Below are 17,522 nucleotides of genomic sequence, written 5' to 3' on the forward strand. Positions count from 1 at the left end.
ACTGTACTTCTGAATTGATAAATATAATTCATTCTGAGTGATTTTTTTAAAAAATGACCCATCTTCCCTTTACTCCTTGGTAACAACTTTAACATGGAGAGGTTTTGCTGGGGGGAGCAATTGTAAGTTATATATAGTGAACCATAAGCTTGAGGGAGAGAATGTTAGAGCAGAAAAGAAGAATAAACCATTTTATAGAATCTAATCTAATCCAAACTTCTCACATTCCAGATGAAGACAATGAAGATAAAGTGATTTAGAATCAAGACACGGTTAAGAGCCTGGTCTCACTAGTTAGACAGACTTGGCTTTTTGTTTGTTTTGTTTTTGAAACAGAGACTCATTCTGTTGCCCAGGCTGGTGTGCAATGGCATGATCATGGCTCACTGCAACCTCCGCTTCCCATGTTCAAGGGATTCTCATGCCTCAGCGTCCTGAGTAGTTGGGACTACTGGCATGTGCCACCTCGCCAGGCTAATTTTTGTATTTTTAGTAGAGATAGGGTTTCACCATGTTGGCCAGGCTGGTCTTGAATTCCTGACCTCAAGTGATCTGCCCACCTTGACCTTCCAAAGTGCTGGGATTTCAGGTGTGAGCCACTATGCCCAGTCCACACTTGGTTTTAAACATGAGCTCCTCTAGTCTAATTCTGTGACTTGGGGCAAATTGCTTAATTACCCCAAGCTGCTAGCTCATGGAGGTGTGGGAAGAATGAAGTGAGCTAAGAGGTAGAAAGCCCTTAGCAGACTCTGCCCACACTCGATCAATAACTGTTCCTTCAGCTGGTACCCAAGACCTCAGAAGGAACCAAGGGCTGATAAAGGACAGGGCCTAGGTGTCCTGATTTCTATCCTGGTGCTCTTGGTTCCAGTGTCACTTCCCAGACTCCCCTAAAGATGAAGGCACCTAGGGGACAGAAGGACGTTACCCAGAGCGGGTATTAACATAAAAACGGGGCTAGTCAGATCCACATCCTAGACATTTTCCTCTTCCTCCTCTTTGTCAGACTTTTGATCTTTATCATTAAGACTTTTCTTCTGATAGAAAACCTTGAAATAAAAAGAGGTTATATGTTTTATAATCTTTCAAATTATAGCGAACAACAAAAAAAGAAGGAATGGGATTGACGGTGATCAAAGACTGTCATATTTTAATTTTGAAAATGCAAATAGAGAATCTGTGAATCTTGAATATGTATTACCTCAAGACTAATAACGCTACTGGAATTGTAAAAATTTCATGTGGAGCTATTCAGTTGCCTCCACACTTCAGAGAACAATTGTATTAAAAGCAGTTCACGGCTGGGTGCAGTGGCTCATGACTGTAATCCTAGCACTCTGGGAGGCCGAGGAGGGTGGACTGCCTGAGCTCAGGAGTTCAAGGCCAGCCTGGGCAACATGGTGAAATCCTTTCTCTATTAAAATAAAAAAAAAAAAAAAATTAGCTGGGCGTGGCGACATGCACCTGTAGCCCCAGCTGCTCAGGAGGCTGAGGCAGGAGAATTGTTTGAACCTGGGAGGTGGAGGTTGCAGTAAGCCAAGATGGTGCCACTGCACTCCAGCCTTAGCAATAGAGCGATACTCCATCTCAAAAAAAACCACAAAAAACAAAAACAAAACAAAAGCTGTGAGTGTAGACCAGCTGAGTCATTATCTAAGCCCTGGTGCTCTTCTCAGGATTGTGAGCTGAGCTGATGACTTGATTCAATAAAGTGAGACCTTCTCCCAATTAAAAAGATCAGCACAACCCTCACTGAAGGAGAATGCAAGCAAAATAAAAGGAAGGAGCACAATGCCTGACATTCTTTTGCTGGCCTGGTGCTGGCTGGCTTTCCTTTGAAAGCACTTAAGCCAGTCCCTCCACCAGCTATTGGCAGGAACTATAACAGAGCCCACTAGAACACAGCTCAGGAGGAAAGAGGGAATATCAAATTCTTTGGGGAATCATACAAACATAGCAAGCTGAAAGTCTGGGCATGCACCTATGCACCTGAACAGGTATATAAATACACATATGCATATGTGCCTTTGCATTTCATGTATGAATGTATACTTGTGTTCATACTTATATGTGACTTTTAATGTGTGTCCACATGTATGGCGGTATGAGTGTGAGTGTACAGTTGTGCATCTGTATGCACTTGAGTTACAACTGTGAAACGTGTCTAGAATGTGACACTTGATCATTAATCCTCTTTTGTGTGTACGAGTATTAGTTATCCAATTGTGCAGTGTGGCCAAATGCATTGCTCATCTCCAGCACAGGACAGAGTTGGGCACTGTCAGTGAAAGCTCTGGGAATGATAAGAACTTTAAGGGCAGGGGCTGGGGAGCTTCCAACTGCCTAGAGTGGACTCATCCACGTGTATGACACAGCCCCTGGAGCCCGCGTGCCACATTCAGTAAGGGGCGTGTTGTAGCCTAAGCAACAAGCTATGTTGCTGGCCAGAATCACACAGAGCAGCAGCACCACAGTGTGGACTGGCTCCACACAGTCTCTCATGGTCCTGAGGATATGCCATCAAAGAGAAAGGGGCTGGGGGACAGATAAGGACAGAAGGATCCGTCCATCACCACAAACACCCAGGCTTATCTCCTCAGAACATGAGCTCTTCTGTTCTTCTAGAACCGGACCCTTCCCTACCATTTCTCTTCTCCCCCATGTCCCTCTCCCTTCAGAAAGCCCCAGCATGCAGCAGGGACTGTGAGGATCTGAATGTTCAAGGCAATCCCTGCTATAAGAAATCTTAGTTATTGAGCCAGGTGTTTATTATTTTATTTATTTTTTCAATATGTTAGGATGTGTTAGGACTAATGCTGGGGCCTGTAGGATGACACCAAACCGCCCCCACCCTCATATTTAGGCCTTCATGCTTTCTGCTCAGGGAAGCTGCTGCGACAAGGCCTGGGATCAGCTCACATTTTACTTCCCTTCTTCAGCTTCCTCTGTTCCTCCCCCAACCTGTGCTGTATGAACTGCTCCCTGTAGCACATTGTGTCTGCTTCTCTTAGGAGCTTATCACATGGTTTCTTAGCTATTGACTTACATATTCCTGGAGCACAGTCTAGCTCCTGCCCTCACAGACCCGGAATCCACTAGATAGGATCTTTTACCCAATGTCCCAGGCAGCACAGGTGGGTGGCAGCTCCTACCTGTACAGGAAAGGTGCGACCGTGGCAGTGTTGGGATGGTTGTATTGCTGCTGGGGCTGAGGTAGCTGAACACTGACGGTATTGCTTCCTGTGGTCTGGGTGGTCCCGATGGACCCACTGACGGTCTGGCTGCTGATGCTGTGGTTCAAGGTGGTCCCTCCTGGGCCTTTTCCTTCTGAGGATGCCAGGCTGGAAGAGGAACTGGAGTGTCTGCCGTCCAGCTGGGGCTTCTGCTGGGGGAGCCCTGAACTCGGCTTCCCACTCCGGCTCCGCTCCCCTTCCTTGGAAGGCGCTGGGGCACTTGGGGATTTCCCGGGCATGCTCTTCATTCCTGGTTTTGGTATTCCACTGTGGGAAGGGGCCATGGTCTCCTTCTTGGCACTGTTGAGCTTCCCCCCTTTGGGGATGAAGCTGGCGATCTTGGAGGACTTTTTTGGCATCTCGGGCAAGGCTGCTCCACTGGGGTCTTCTTTTGGCTCCTCCTTAAGGTCCAGCCTCTCCGTCACAGAGGCTCTCTTGGCAAGGTCCTTGCTTTTCTCCTTATCCTTCTCCCGCTGTTGTTTCTCCTTCTCTTTCTCATTGCCTTTCAGAGAACTCTTCTTGTTGGTCAGTGCCCGGCTAAAAGTCCTCTGGGCAATGCCCTTGAGTGCAATCTTAGGGCTGCTGGAAGCAGGGCCCATGGTGGTGAGCATGCGACTGGCGGCCTCCAGCTCCTCACTCTCTTCGAAGCTGGGCAGAGTCTCCAGCCGCTCACAGCTTGTGTCCCGGGACCCCGGGCCCTCACCTGCCTTTGAGCCCCCTTTACTGTTGAAAAGTTTCAGCTTTTCCAACATGGACTTCTGATTGTTGGGGGCTGGCTTCATGGCTTCAGGTGTGGGCCTGGGAGCCTCAGGCCCAGGAGACTTGACTGAGAGCATGGATACCGTGGCACTGTGCTTCACGCTGAGGGATTTGCTGCGCCAAGGCTTGGTGGCTGCACCGGGCTGTGGGATGGCCGAGGAGGTGCTACAATTAGTAGGGGTGGAGCTGCTGCCGCTGTCCAAGGAAGCAGGTGCATTGTCACTCATTCCGGGGTGGGAGGAGGCTGAGCTTGCCAAAGGCTCTGCAGAGACAGAAGAGAGGAGGCCTGAGTAACACCTGTTGACCTGCACTGAAGATCAGGGAGGGTCAGCCATGGCCACACAACCAATCACTCCCAACCCAAATGCCATATAGCTCCATTGCCCACTTTGTGGATTATCTGTGGTTAGGTTTTAATTCCTGGCTTGACTTCCTCCTGCTTTCCGTATGGCACAGTTCACATCCCCCCGACCCCATCACATTTTGGTGGCATGTGCCACGTGAATGTGAGGGTCTTAACAAATCTTAACAGATACCTTCACCATTAATATAGCCAGTGCAGGAAACAGTAGGAAATACCTACCGTTTTCAATTATTCATCCCACAGTCTGTTTCCCAATTATGGGAAAGAATCAAGAATTATCCAACTTTAAGCAAACAATGTATCAGAGACACTAAAATACAATTACAAAAACAGAAAAGGAGGAGAAACCATGTAGAATCTTTAAAAAAGAATAATTACACACAAAATTTGTTAAAGCCTATTAAAGCATGTAAGTTTTTCCTATGCTGGCACTTTTAAAAAGCTGCAAATGGCTAGGTGCACTGGCTCACACCTGTAATCCCAATACTTTGGAAGGCCAAGGCGGGTGGATCACCTGAGGTCAGGAATTCAAGACCAGCCTCGTCAACATGGTGAAACCCAGTCTCTACTAAAAATACAAAAATTAGCTGGGCATGGTAGAGCATGCCCGTAATCCCAGCTACTCGGGAGGCTGAGGCAGGAAAAGTGCTTGAACCTGGGAGGCAGAGCTTGCAGTGAGCTAAGATCACGCCATGGCACTCCAGCCTGGGCAAAAAGAGTGAGACTCTGTCTCAAAACAAACAAACAAAAAAAAAAAAACAGGCCGGGCGCGGTGGCTCAAGCCTGTAATCCCAGCACTTTGGGAGGCTGAGACGGGCGGATCATGAGGTCAGGAGATAGAGACCATCCTGGCTAACATGGTGAAACCCCGTCTCTACTAAAAAATACAAAAAAACTAGCCGGGCGAGGTGGCGGGCGCCTGTAGTCCCAGTTACTCGGGAGGCTGAGGCAGGAGAATGGCATAAACCCGGGAGGCGGAGCTTGCAGTGAGCTGAGATCCGGCCACTGCACTCCAGCCTGGGCGACAGAGCGAGACTCCGTCTCAAAAACAACAACAACAACAACAACAACAAAACAAAACAAAAAAGTTGCAAACATGGTTCAGGTTTGACTTAAAAACAAAAAAACTTTTTTTTTTTTTTTCTCTAGAGTGTAATCTATACACATGGCTTCACTGTGGGCAAGAAAACACACAGGTTATCTGAAAGTCAAGGCTTCCCCTTGGCTCTCAGTGAGTATTTCCCTGGCCAGACTCTTTTCTCAGAAAAGCCTCAAAATGTTTCCAAACTGGAGCCAGAATTGTTCTAGTGAGGGCAGGCTCCAAACTAACGGCTAGTCACCAAGGTGGCCAATGTGACAGAAACGGAAACTGCAGCACCCTTCTTCCGTCAGTGCCCGGGATGATGCAGCCTCTCTCTCAAGGAAAGACAGCTGTTGGAGAGAAAGTGCCAGGCAAGGCACGTCTCCACTGGGCCCTGTGCCCACGCCCACCCATACCCCATGACCAGTGTGCACGGCAGACAGGACGCACCCCTTCAGCCCCCCTAAAAGCACCTCTGCATCTGCAAAGTCACAATGACATGACTTACCTAGCAGCAGCCACTTTCTCCTGCAATGATTCCCTAGGAAAAATCCTCCAACCGGAGAGGCTGCCCTTCCAATTGTCACAAGTGTTTTCGGTTAAACTGCTCATGTTTCTAATTAACTTTTGTCATCCACAACTATTCCAGTGCCCAGAAGCCTGGCGGGATTAACGGCTGCTTCTTCTGCCTTTTTTTTTTTTTTTAATACCTATGTTCCACTGCCTTCTAGCAACAGAGTAAACTGTATATAGAGCGGCTTATTATGATTTAAAAGTCAACGGCTGCTAAAGCCGAGTGAAGGCAGCCCCTGTGTGGGGCGTGAGCACCGTGCCGTGAGAGCTCACAGCAGAGGAACTGCCTCCTTTCACTCTCAGCTGCTCGGGGAAGCCACAGCTCCAGGGTGATCCAAAGCAGACCTCCCGATGTTTTAAAACACATATATCTTCCTGACTTACTGGGGATTTGGGTTTGGAGGGAGGGTGCCTCACAATCCTCCCTAACAAAACTCAAGGGGTGTTGTTGGATCTTTTCCTGGGGAGAGCCAGAGACTGGCTTGGAATCAGGCTCAGAGAACCCACCCACACTGCCGGCCTGTTAGAGGGTTGCTATGGGCTTGATGCTGCCCATCGGTGGCCTGCTCGGTGTCAGGAAGCTCAGTGCTCAGCACATTGTGAAAAGGGGTTCCTGTGCCTATTTTAAGAGTGAGGAAACTGAGACTTAGGTAGGGCTAAAGAATAATCCTAAGTTACACAGCCAGAAATGCAGAGATCTGGGATTTGAACCCAGGTCTCCTGACATGATATCATACCTACCTCCTTTGATGAAGAATACATGTAAACAGCCACTTAAACACCAAGAGCACTTTTAGGAACTGCCCTTTCTACTAGCTTATGTATGTTCATGACATCCACGGTGGGGTACAAACCAACCCTGCCATTTGAAAGAAAGCAGCCTACATCACAGAGGACGGCTCTCTGGCTGAAATAATAGTGAATCCACCAGTCCTGAGTACCACACCTCCTAGGAAAACTGTCTTTCCTTCACCTGAACCCAGATCTGGGGCAGATGTAAAGTTTTCATTCATTCATCCAATACATTCATTTATATCTATCTATTCATTCAATGAGCTCCTAATATGTGTCAGATACCATTTTAGGTACTTGGGATCCATCTATGAAAAAACAGAAATCTCTGCCTTTATAGAGTTCACATTTTAGCAAGAAGGAGCAGATGATAAATTTAATTAAATAAACTATATTATTTGTTAAAAATTTGTGCTAAAGAAAAGGATGGGGGATTTAGGGGCAGGTTGTAACACTGTCCTTGTAGGAACTACAAGATCATGTTCAAAGGTATGTTCCTCTTTCCTAAAGAAGTTTTAGGCATAGTCCCCATCTGTGCATGGATCAATGTGATCTTGCTGCTTGGAACTACTCTGAGGCTTGCTGAGAAATGGATGTCTCTACTATCATTTCTATTTTTTTTTTTTAACACTAACAATCACAGCTAGAAATCAACCAACCACGTAGCTAATAACTGACCAAGAAGAAAACAGATACTTGGCTTGTCTTGGTGAAATGGCCATCTGAGACCCTCAGGCCTGGTTTATATCACAAGGCATTTTCCCCTACTGTGTGCTTCACTAGGATTCTGTCCATATCCCTTCCACAGGATGATTTTGGAGGGCCAGCTACTTTATACAACACTCTGGGAACACAGAGTTGAATAAAGCTCCTGCCCTCTAGGAACTCACTGTCTCAGGGTGCAATGGACTTCAAAACAAACCACAAAAACAGTATAAAAAGTGGTAGAGAGCTCTACGAGGTGCTATGAGAAGCAGAGAATTAGTAGCCTCTAGTAATTCTCCCTGAAGAGTTTGAGAAAACTTCCTGGAGGAAGTGATCCTTGTGTTATCACGTGGTGCTTCTGCTAAAGGTCGGTTATTCCCCTGGTCTGGGATTTCCTCCAGGACAGAGACTCCCCTCCCTGACTCATCGTTGTGTCCTAAAACCTGCTGGAGCATAAAGATACTTAGCAACTGGCTTCTGAATTGCTGGTTGATAATTTTGACATTTGCAAGTCATATTTAAGGCCACAGAGATGTGGGATTTGTGATGAGTCTTTAGGGTGTTATTAAAACTCTTCAGCCTACACTCAGGAAAAAAATCAGATTAAAACTCAGAGAATCAGAATTTCTATGTGGTATTTAGTCTGGGCTCCCCTGGTTATTAAGCCATGTGGGCATTTCAAGGCTACTCATTATGACTACAAAAGGTAGTACCTGGGTATGATTCTGAATTTGGTTTCTAGAGCAGAAGTCTTGAGTGGGGCTAGAGAGGGGGCATTAGGGCATCTGAGGACCAGGTCATCAATATTCTACTCATGTCACAGTCAGAAGTCCCCTGTGTCGCAAAGGGTATGTCAAGTCATGAGTGGTCTTGTACAAAGTAACTAGATACATTTCTATCATTCCTAGGATATCACACCAGTGATCTCAGAGCTTGGCTGAGTGGCTGTTTGGGGCCTGTTCCTCTCTCTGTCCGTTTTTCTTTTCTTTCTTTCTTTTTTGTTTTTTGAGATGGAGTCTCACTCTGTCACCCGGGCTGGAGTGCAGTGGCTTGATCTCGGCTCACTGCAACCTCCACTTCCCGGGCTCAAGTGATTCCCCAGCTTCAGCCTTACAGACGAGTGCCACCAACACCTGGCTAATTTGTGTGTGTGTGTGTGTGTGTGTGTGTGTGTGTGTTGTTGTTGTAGAGATGGAGTTTCACCATGTTGCCCAAGCTGGTCTTGAACTCCTGAGCTCAAGAGATCTACCCACCTCAGCCTCCCAAAGTGCTGGGATTACAGGTGTGAGCCACCGCACCTGGCCTTCTTTGTCCATTTCTAATCCTGGGGTCCTATGACTCCTACCATGAAGCTTTCCTCAACAGGATCCTCAGACAGTAAGTTAAACAAAGAGGAGGTGCGGGTGGGTAGGCTGGACCTTCAACTTTGTCCCCAGCTCATGGCATGATCCTAGATATGCCATTTTGCCTCTCTTGGCTTCAGTGTCCCATTTGTTAGAAAGAGGATGAGCTATTTCTCTAGTGTTCTTTTAGCCTTGTTTCTATTCAAATCTGGGCAAGCCTCTGAGAGGCCCTCTGCGGCTGGGTGATTTCCAGTCTTGATGGAGAAAATGGGCTGAGTCAAGGTATGGTTAACATTAGATGAGCTGCTTGTAAATTCAGAAATGCTAGTATCCTATGAAAACCAGTTTGGGGGAAGAGGGTGGGATGAGTTCTTCAAAATGAAAAGCACTTATTTCCCTGATAACTAACAACTCTTGTTATTTTCCTCAAATATCTGAACCTTTGTTAAAGCAAAGGAACCTAAGGGGGAAAAAGAAAAGCATAAAAGAATGTTTTGAACATCTGCATCCCCCAAATGATGACATGTGGGCCACTGAAGTGGATGAGATTGTTTTGCATGGCACATGAGTATTTTTATATTTTAAAATTCATATTTTCATTGCTTATTAGATGTATTAGAAAATCATAACTAGCCATATATAAATTAACAGTTTCATGGATATTAAATGTAGATTTAAAATTTGAGCTAGTTCAAGGAAAATACGAAATAAAAAACACAAGCGGCTCACAGATTTGGCAAAAATCATGCAGAAATTTTGTGAAAGACTGAAGTGGGAGAAACACTGTTACATTAAATCAAGATACACTCATATTAAATGTGTTCTTTTGAAACACGTAATCAACCAAATAGAAATCAAACCAGAAAGCTCAAATAAGAATTAGGTTCAAAACGAACGTGAAATGGTTCGTTTTTAGTTCTTTATTTCTATGTATTTGTCTAGTATATGATATTTTGCCAGTTCTGGCAACATGACCAGGCCTTGTTGAGCCAAAGATAATTTTAAAATAGTAGCTGTGACAATTTTTGACCACATAGTAAAAACATGGTAAGAATGATATATTGCCATCCAATAAACAGCCACTTCTCCACATGTTAAACTGAAAAATATCAAGATATACTCTTATTATGTACAATAAACTCTGATATATGCTAGTGTAGTCTGTTCTAAAATGCTGATTGGAGAGCCCTTAAACAGGTCTTTTTTTTTTTTTAAGACGTAGTTTTGCTCTGTTGCCCAGGCTGGAGTGCCCTGGTGCGATCTCGGCTTACCGCTGGAACCACAGGCACATATCACCACACCTGGCTATTTTATTTATTTTATTTTATGATTTTATTTTGAGACAGAGTTTCACTCTTGTTGCCCAGGCTGGAATGCAATGGTGCAAACTCAACTCACTGCAATCTCCACCTCCCGGGTGCAGGCAATTCTGCTGCCTCAGCCTCCCGAGTAGCTGGGATTACAGGTGCCTGACACCATGCCCGGCTAATTTTTGTATTTTTAGTAGAGATGGGGTATCACCATGTTGGCCAGGCTGGTCTGGAACTCCTGACTGCAGGTGATCCTCCCACCTTGGCCTCCCAAAGTGCTGGGATTACAGGCGTGAGCCACCGTTCCTGGCCCTTAAACAGGTCTTATGCTCCACTAGTGGGCTGTGCCCTGCAGTTGGAACACCTCAGTTCTAAAAGACCAGCTTACAGGGTTGGCCCACCACCAACTGACAAACCACTGCAAGAAGGAAAAGTCTCATTTGAAACACTGCAGACAGGATGCCTTTGAAGAAAAGGAATTTTTTTTTTTTTCTTGGAGTTTAGAGAGAGCATTAATCCTCCGGTGGGGAGGGAAAAAGTTTGGTTTGGTTTTTCTGGCAACCAGCCTTAATCTTCCCTGACAGGAACCAAAATGCTTTCTAAATGAAAATACTGTTCAAAGCAGATAAATAAACCATTTCTTCTTCTCTCCTTCAGTAAGGGCGGACACTGGCCCCAGGTCTCTCCTGTCCCCAGCTTTTCAGTTAGGGAGACGTTGGTGGTCTGGTCCTGATGCCAACAGGCACTTAGGGAGAGTGTCCTGTTGAGCTCAGCTCCTGTCACTGCTACTGTGATTTTTAAATCTGCCCTGGGGAGGTTTCTGGCCTAAATCCTCTCCCAAGTCTTTGGAGAACAGGCCTTATAATTGGGTGTGGGAAAATGTTTGCAATTTCCTATAATTTGTCAAGGTGTCAATCTTGAGTATTCAAATTGGTTAGTATAATTGAAACAAGTTTTATTTTTATTTTTATTTTTTAAGTGTATTGACTCCAGCCACATGAGCTAGAGACTGTTTTCAGAGTCACCCTGGTCAGTTCTTGACAATCTGGTAGCCACCAGACCACAGAAGGGCAGGTGAACCTGTCTCGATCCACTTAGAGGTTCTGCAGGGTTCTTGGAGCATGGCTGGAGGAGCCTTCTCAGCGGCACTGTGTCAATGTCTAATATTAAGGATATAGCTTAAACACAGTCTTCTCTCCAACTCCTTCTTGGAGAGGATCCCTGGAGGTACAGAGAGAAGTAAAGAAGGAAAGTGGGGCATGAGGACAAACAAGGAATGGAGTCAGGAAAGTGAGAGGGCATGGCGGGAGAGAAAGCTGGGCTTTAGATCCACATGCTCCAAGGATCTTATTGTATCTATAATTCCATATGCTTCTAGAAAGTCTAAGCTAGAATAAGGATGAGGATCTATATAATCAAATGTTTTTTAAAGGTTGTTTTGTTAACGCAATTCCTATCAAAATTCCAGCGACTTTTTTTTTTTCCAGACACAGAGAAATCTATCCTAAAATTCACTGGAATCTCAAGGGACCCAAAAAATCAAAACAATCTTGAAAAAGAACAAAGTTGGAGGCCTCACACTTTCTGATTTCAAAACCCACTACAAAGTTAAAATAATTTTTTAAAAAGTGTGGTACTATCATAAAGACAGACATATACACCAGTGGACTAGACAAGATAGCTCAGAAATAAACCTTTGCATATATGGTCAAATAATGTTTGGTAAGAGTTCCACAACTATTCAATAGGGAAAATAATGGTCTTTTCAATAAATGGTGGTAGAAAAACCTGATATTCTCATGGAAAAGAAAACCAAAGTTGGATTCTTTTTTTTTTTTTTTTTTTTTTTTTGAGACAGAGTCTTACTCTGTTGCCTAGGCGTGGAGTGTAGTGGTGCGATCTCAGCTTGCTGCAATCTCCACCTCCCGGGTTCGAGCAATTCTCTTGCCTCAGCCTCCCAAGTAGTGGGATTACAGGCATGAACCACCACACCTGGGTAATTTTTGTATTTCTAGTAGAGACAAGGTTTCACCACATTGGCCTAGTTGGTCTCAAACCCCTGACCTCGTGATCTACCTGCCTCGGTCTCCCAAAGTGCTGGGATTACAGGCGTGAGCCACCACACCTGGCCTGGATTCTTACCTTAAACCATATGCAAAGATTAACTCGAAATGGATCTAAAACCTATACATAAAAACGAAAACTATAAAACTCCTAAAGGAAAACATAGGGCAAAACCTCATGACTTTGGATTTGTCAATAATTTCTTGGATATGACACCAAAAGCACAGGGAACCAAAGAAAAATAGTTGGATTCATGGAAATTTAAAACTTCTGTGCATCAAAGGACACTATCAGTAGAGTAAAAGGCAACCTACGGAATAGGATGAAATAATTATAAATTGCATATCTGATAAGTGACTGATATCCAGAATATATAAAGAACTCTTACAACTCAACAAAAACAATCAACCTGATTTTAAAATGGGCAAAAAACTTGAATATTTCTCAAAAGAAGATATGCAAATGGCCAATAAAAACATGGAAAGACATTAAACATCACTAGTCGTTCAGGAAAGCAAATCAAAACCACAACAAATACTATTTCATGCCCATTGGAATGCCTACTATTTAAAAAATAAGTGTCCCTGACACTTGTTATCCTGCATTGTGGTTAGTAGATGCACCTGACTTAGCCTACTTCCAAGAATGCCTCAAGTCTTATTGGGTCCCCTGAAATGGTGGCTGGAAAAATCAATAAACAAACAAAAACTATCATCCACACCAGATCTCGCCATAGGGCTCAAAATTAAAATCAGGTGCTCCTGACTTGTGCCCCTCTTGACTAACCATGTCAGTTCTCTCTAAAACTAACTGAACTCAGTGACTAGAAATCTTGGTGATGCTTTTAATGTTGTTTTCTTCTATGCATGGTGGAGATTTTGCTCTACTGGGTCACTTAAAATGTCATGTATGAATATTCCAGTATCTTGTGACAGTTTGATCAAAAATAAACATGCAGAATGTAAAAGCACATTATCCTAATAGACAGAACCCTTCGCTGTCCTACATGAACCACACATTTCCCAGTTTTCCTCAGTGACTTTTTCACCCCAAAGGAAGCAGAAAAGGCCCTCGACAGCTGGAGCAATTACAGTTGTGTTTCTCTTTAATATATGACAAGGTAATCCTTTTACTTCAGTGGCTTATTTTGGATAAAACCAAATGAAACCATGGGTAATGAGGTAATTCGTTTCTCTGCTGATAGCTAAAACCCAGTTTTTTAAAAGCATTATCCCTTTCCAAAGTAGTTTTCACTACATTTTCTCCAAACAGTTTTACAAGGTATGTTCTCAAATCCCACTTCATGTTATAAAGAATTGGTAAAGCTAAACAAAGGTTAACTTGCTGGAAATATTCATATGCAGCTGGGCTTATGTTTGACCTTATGATAACACCTTAAAAAGAGAATAAGTTCTTAAAATCTCTCCCTCTCTCTCACACACACACCCTTTACATCAAATGTATTCTATACACATTTTGAAAATCCTCCCACTCAGCTGGATAAGGAGACAGATAATTTGCTGGTATCTGAAGGAAGATACCTTTAAAAATATAAGACATGCCTATTCTTTATCTTTCAGTTCTTGAAGCCACATCACCCTCAAAACACATCCTTTCCCTCTCTTGAACTTATTTGTTCAAAATCCCCAGGAGAAAACTTTTGCTTTAATTGGTCAGGCAATTTCTCTATCTTGTACCATATATGGCTATAAGAAAGTACAAAATTGGCTGTAGAAAACCATCTCCCTTTTTCCAAGAGTGTATGAAATTTCACAGACAGATTATACACACTTTACAGGGGGCAAATCCCATTCTTTCAGGAGGTCATTGTTCACAACCAGCAGCTTTTTGGCAGAGTGCAATGGCTGTACACTATTGTAAATACTTCCTTCTAAGATAAAGTTAGTTAAGGAATTCTGTAGGCCCCTTCCTCTAGGAGCCCAGTTCAATCTTTCTGCTTTCTATTGGGGCAAGGATGGGCAGCCCCAAATAGGAGCCTCCAAATCAGTGTTAAACCAGAATGGCTTCCACTGAACAATACAAATAGGCAGTAAAAGAGAGAAGAGATTCCATGGTCAGGTAAGTTTGGAAAATGGAGGTCTAAATAGTAGTCAAATAGTTTTTTTGTCTACAGGACTTCTCGGAGCCTTTAATGTGCCTATTTGCACTGGGAATATCCTAAAGGATAATGGGATGATAATGCGATTCTTAAATGTATTTTTGCCAGGGAACTGATTTTATGGGATAGTTTAAGGAAAAAGCCTACCATGGGATGCATTTTGGCAAACACTGTCCTAATGAAGGGGGCATAAAATGGGCTTACAAGCTAAATCAGAAAAGACAGATGTCCACTGGCCACTTACTAGGAGAGCTAGAAAAGGGAGAAGGAAGAAGATGTGCCCTTATTTCCCCCCATGATGCTATAGTCTAGTAAAATGAGGGATTCTTTCATGCACTCGAGCATCAAACACCCATGAGGTGTACCTGCTTTCTTTTATTTACTCTGCATGGAGGCCAAAAGCTACATGAAAATAGGAAATAAGATATTACCAGGCACCAGTATGCCTAAAAAGATTTCTATCAACAGTTAGGTTCACTGTGACTCACTACAGAGATGTGGCTGCCATGAAAATCCATGGGATCTTGGGTCATATTAACACAGGAATGACATTCAGAACGAGAAGGGTGAGGATCTTGCTTTGCTGCACACAGCCCAGATCACAGCTAGAATGGTGAAATCTTAGAATTTTGGACCTGGAAAGGCTTCTTGGAGATCAGCTACTTTAAGACATTCTTTTCTCAAAGAGGGCAACAGAACCGTGGGCAGGTAATGACTTCTCCAAGGTCTCACATTCAGTAAATGCCACAGCTGCTACTAAACTTGGGATTCTGGAATTTGTTAAGTAACACAGCTTCCCCGGCACTACCCTAAACATACCAAATCAAAGTATCTCTGGGGAGGGACCCAAGAAACAGGGGTTTTAACTAGCTCCCCAGGTGACTGTAATAGATACTGAAGTTCAAAAACCAGGTGTTCATAGAGTTCAAATCTTACAACACACACTGAGAAACTATAGTTTGTCCTAAAGGACGAGGATGACCCTAAACCATGCTCAAGGAAGAGTGGCCAAAATGACAGAGACCCTCGGCTTTAGAGAAGAGACAGCGAAGGAGAAGGCAACAGTAGAAGAACTCTTCTGAACAAGGTGGCTTTTCTTTCCCTTTAGTTTTTCTGCCCAAAGACACAGGGTGGCAAAGAAGAAGAAAAAAAAAGTTACAGCAACACCTGCCAGAGCAGTCCATAACTCAGGACCATTCTGAACAAGAGTGTTTGGACAGTGAGAGACCGAGGACCCATTACAGCAGTGGGTGTTGGGGGGAGCTCTGGGGTTCCCTGGAGCAATCTTGGGAACAGTTGAGGAGGGTGAGGTCAGAGAGTATTTATAGCAATTGTGGAAAAGGGGAATTGAGTCAGCCTATTTTTATATATTCTCTGCTCCACTTCTACCAGAGCGGCTCTCTAAGATTTTACTGGACAAAAATTTTCCATGGCAAAATATATATACATACATATGTATATATACACACATATTTATATACAAAATATATTTATATACATATATATGTATATATACACACACACATATATATACTCACAGCAATATTACTAACAACACACGTTTAGAAGGATAACAGTCAATATTTCAGAGCATGCACTTTGTGCCAGGCACAATGCTAAGCATTTTTATTGTTTTTCACTTCTTTTATTCGTGCTATAAATAGCACGAATGACGTAGGTAATAATGATCCCATGTTACCAGCGAGGATAATTGAGGCATAGGGGCTTAGTAAGTTACCCAAGATCAAACAGATTAGAGCTAGGCAACTTTATTTCAAAGTTCACACATGTAAGCTGCACTTCTAGTCTACCCCACCTTGAGAAGGGACAATAAACTGGACTCTCAAAATATGTGCTTTTCTCTGGGAACAAGATATAGTATTTTCATCAAGTCTTCTGTCAACAGCTTTTAGAAACTTGACAACAAAGTTTGTTGACCTTTAACTCCTTCCCTGAAGGAAAAGAGAATGTTTCCCTCCAGGAGGTTCTTTTTAAAAATAGGAACGTCAGACAGTTTAGCAGTCATTTAAATATGTTTTTTGTTCTTCAAAATTTAGGATGCTGGCAAAATGTAATCTTTCTGCTGTTATTTTTTCTGTCAGTCAAAATCAGGAGCCAACCAAAGAACGAGCTTATTATATTTCTCTGGGGGAATCAATGCAGAAACTGAGAGCTGAATTGGACTATTATTCACTGTCTATGAGTGTATTATGCCAAATGTGCAGGAACAGAAGAAGAAAAGGAGTCATTTATCCTGATTCTGCCAAGAATGCAGACACTTAGTATCAGATAGATCAAACAATTTCAGGGCTTCACGGATGTGACTGATCCACACACAGCCCTACCAGATTTCTGGGCCTTTTCACCTGACAGTTGTCTTCTTAATGGGAAAACAGAATTCTTCTGAAAAAAGGAAATATACTGAGATAGAAAATGCCCCAAGAGACTTCTCACCAGCTTTACTCACCTAAATCAGGAAGCAATTTCCTCCATGTGTCTGTTTTATTTTATGTAATAGGTTTGGCTGTGACAAGTCGGTGGTAGATTGAGGTTTTGCAAATGAAGCACCCATTTAGAGGAATCCTACCAATTATTTGTAAGGCTAAGTTACCTTTAAAAATCAGATAACTATAATGAAGTGGAAAGAATGCCAAGATAATCATTTTATTCTGTTCTGTGCTATTCAGACTACCCTTGGAATTATGTAATCATCAAACTTTGTGAATGGGTTCAAGTCCAACTTAAAAGCTTGGTAATCTTGAGTCTAGTTAAGCTCCAGTTTATTCATAAGTAAAAATAAAACTAACACGAATAACTAGCACTTTTTGAATGCCATCTATGTACCAGGCACTGTACTAAGTGCTTTAAATAATTTCATTTAGCCAGGCATGGTGACTCATGCCTGTAATCCCAGCACTTTGGGAGGCCAAGGTGGGTAGGTCACGAGGTCAGGAGATCAAGACCATCCTGACTAACATGGTGAAACCCTATCTTGACTAAAAACACAAAAAAATTAGCCAGGCATGGTGGCACACGCCTGTAATCCCAGTTAGGAGGCTAAGGTAGGGGAATCGCTTGAACCTGGGAGGCAGAGGTTGCAGTGAGCTGAGATTGAGCCACTGCACTCCAGTCTGGGTGACAGAGTGAGACTCCATCTCAAATAAATAAATAATAATAAT

At 43.4% G+C, this 17,522-nt stretch overlaps 1 protein-coding gene across 1 annotated transcript in view; it reads right to left on the bottom strand.

Annotated features, from left to right (window-relative positions):
• The window catches only part of NAV2 (neuron navigator 2), a 411,604-nt gene that overhangs the window by 187,356 nt on the left and 206,726 nt on the right, over positions 1-17,522 (bottom strand). The window contains exon 7 of the mRNA XM_030918125.1: positions 3,153-4,254. Within this exon, the coding sequence (XP_030773985.1) occupies positions 3,153-4,254 (1,102 nt within the window). The remainder of the gene's footprint in view (positions 1-3,152; positions 4,255-17,522) is intronic.

Source organism: Rhinopithecus roxellana, chromosome 15 (assembly GCF_007565055.1).
Source record: "Rhinopithecus roxellana isolate Shanxi Qingling chromosome 15, ASM756505v1, whole genome shotgun sequence".
NCBI classification, from domain to species: Eukaryota; Metazoa; Chordata; class Mammalia; order Primates; family Cercopithecidae; genus Rhinopithecus; species Rhinopithecus roxellana.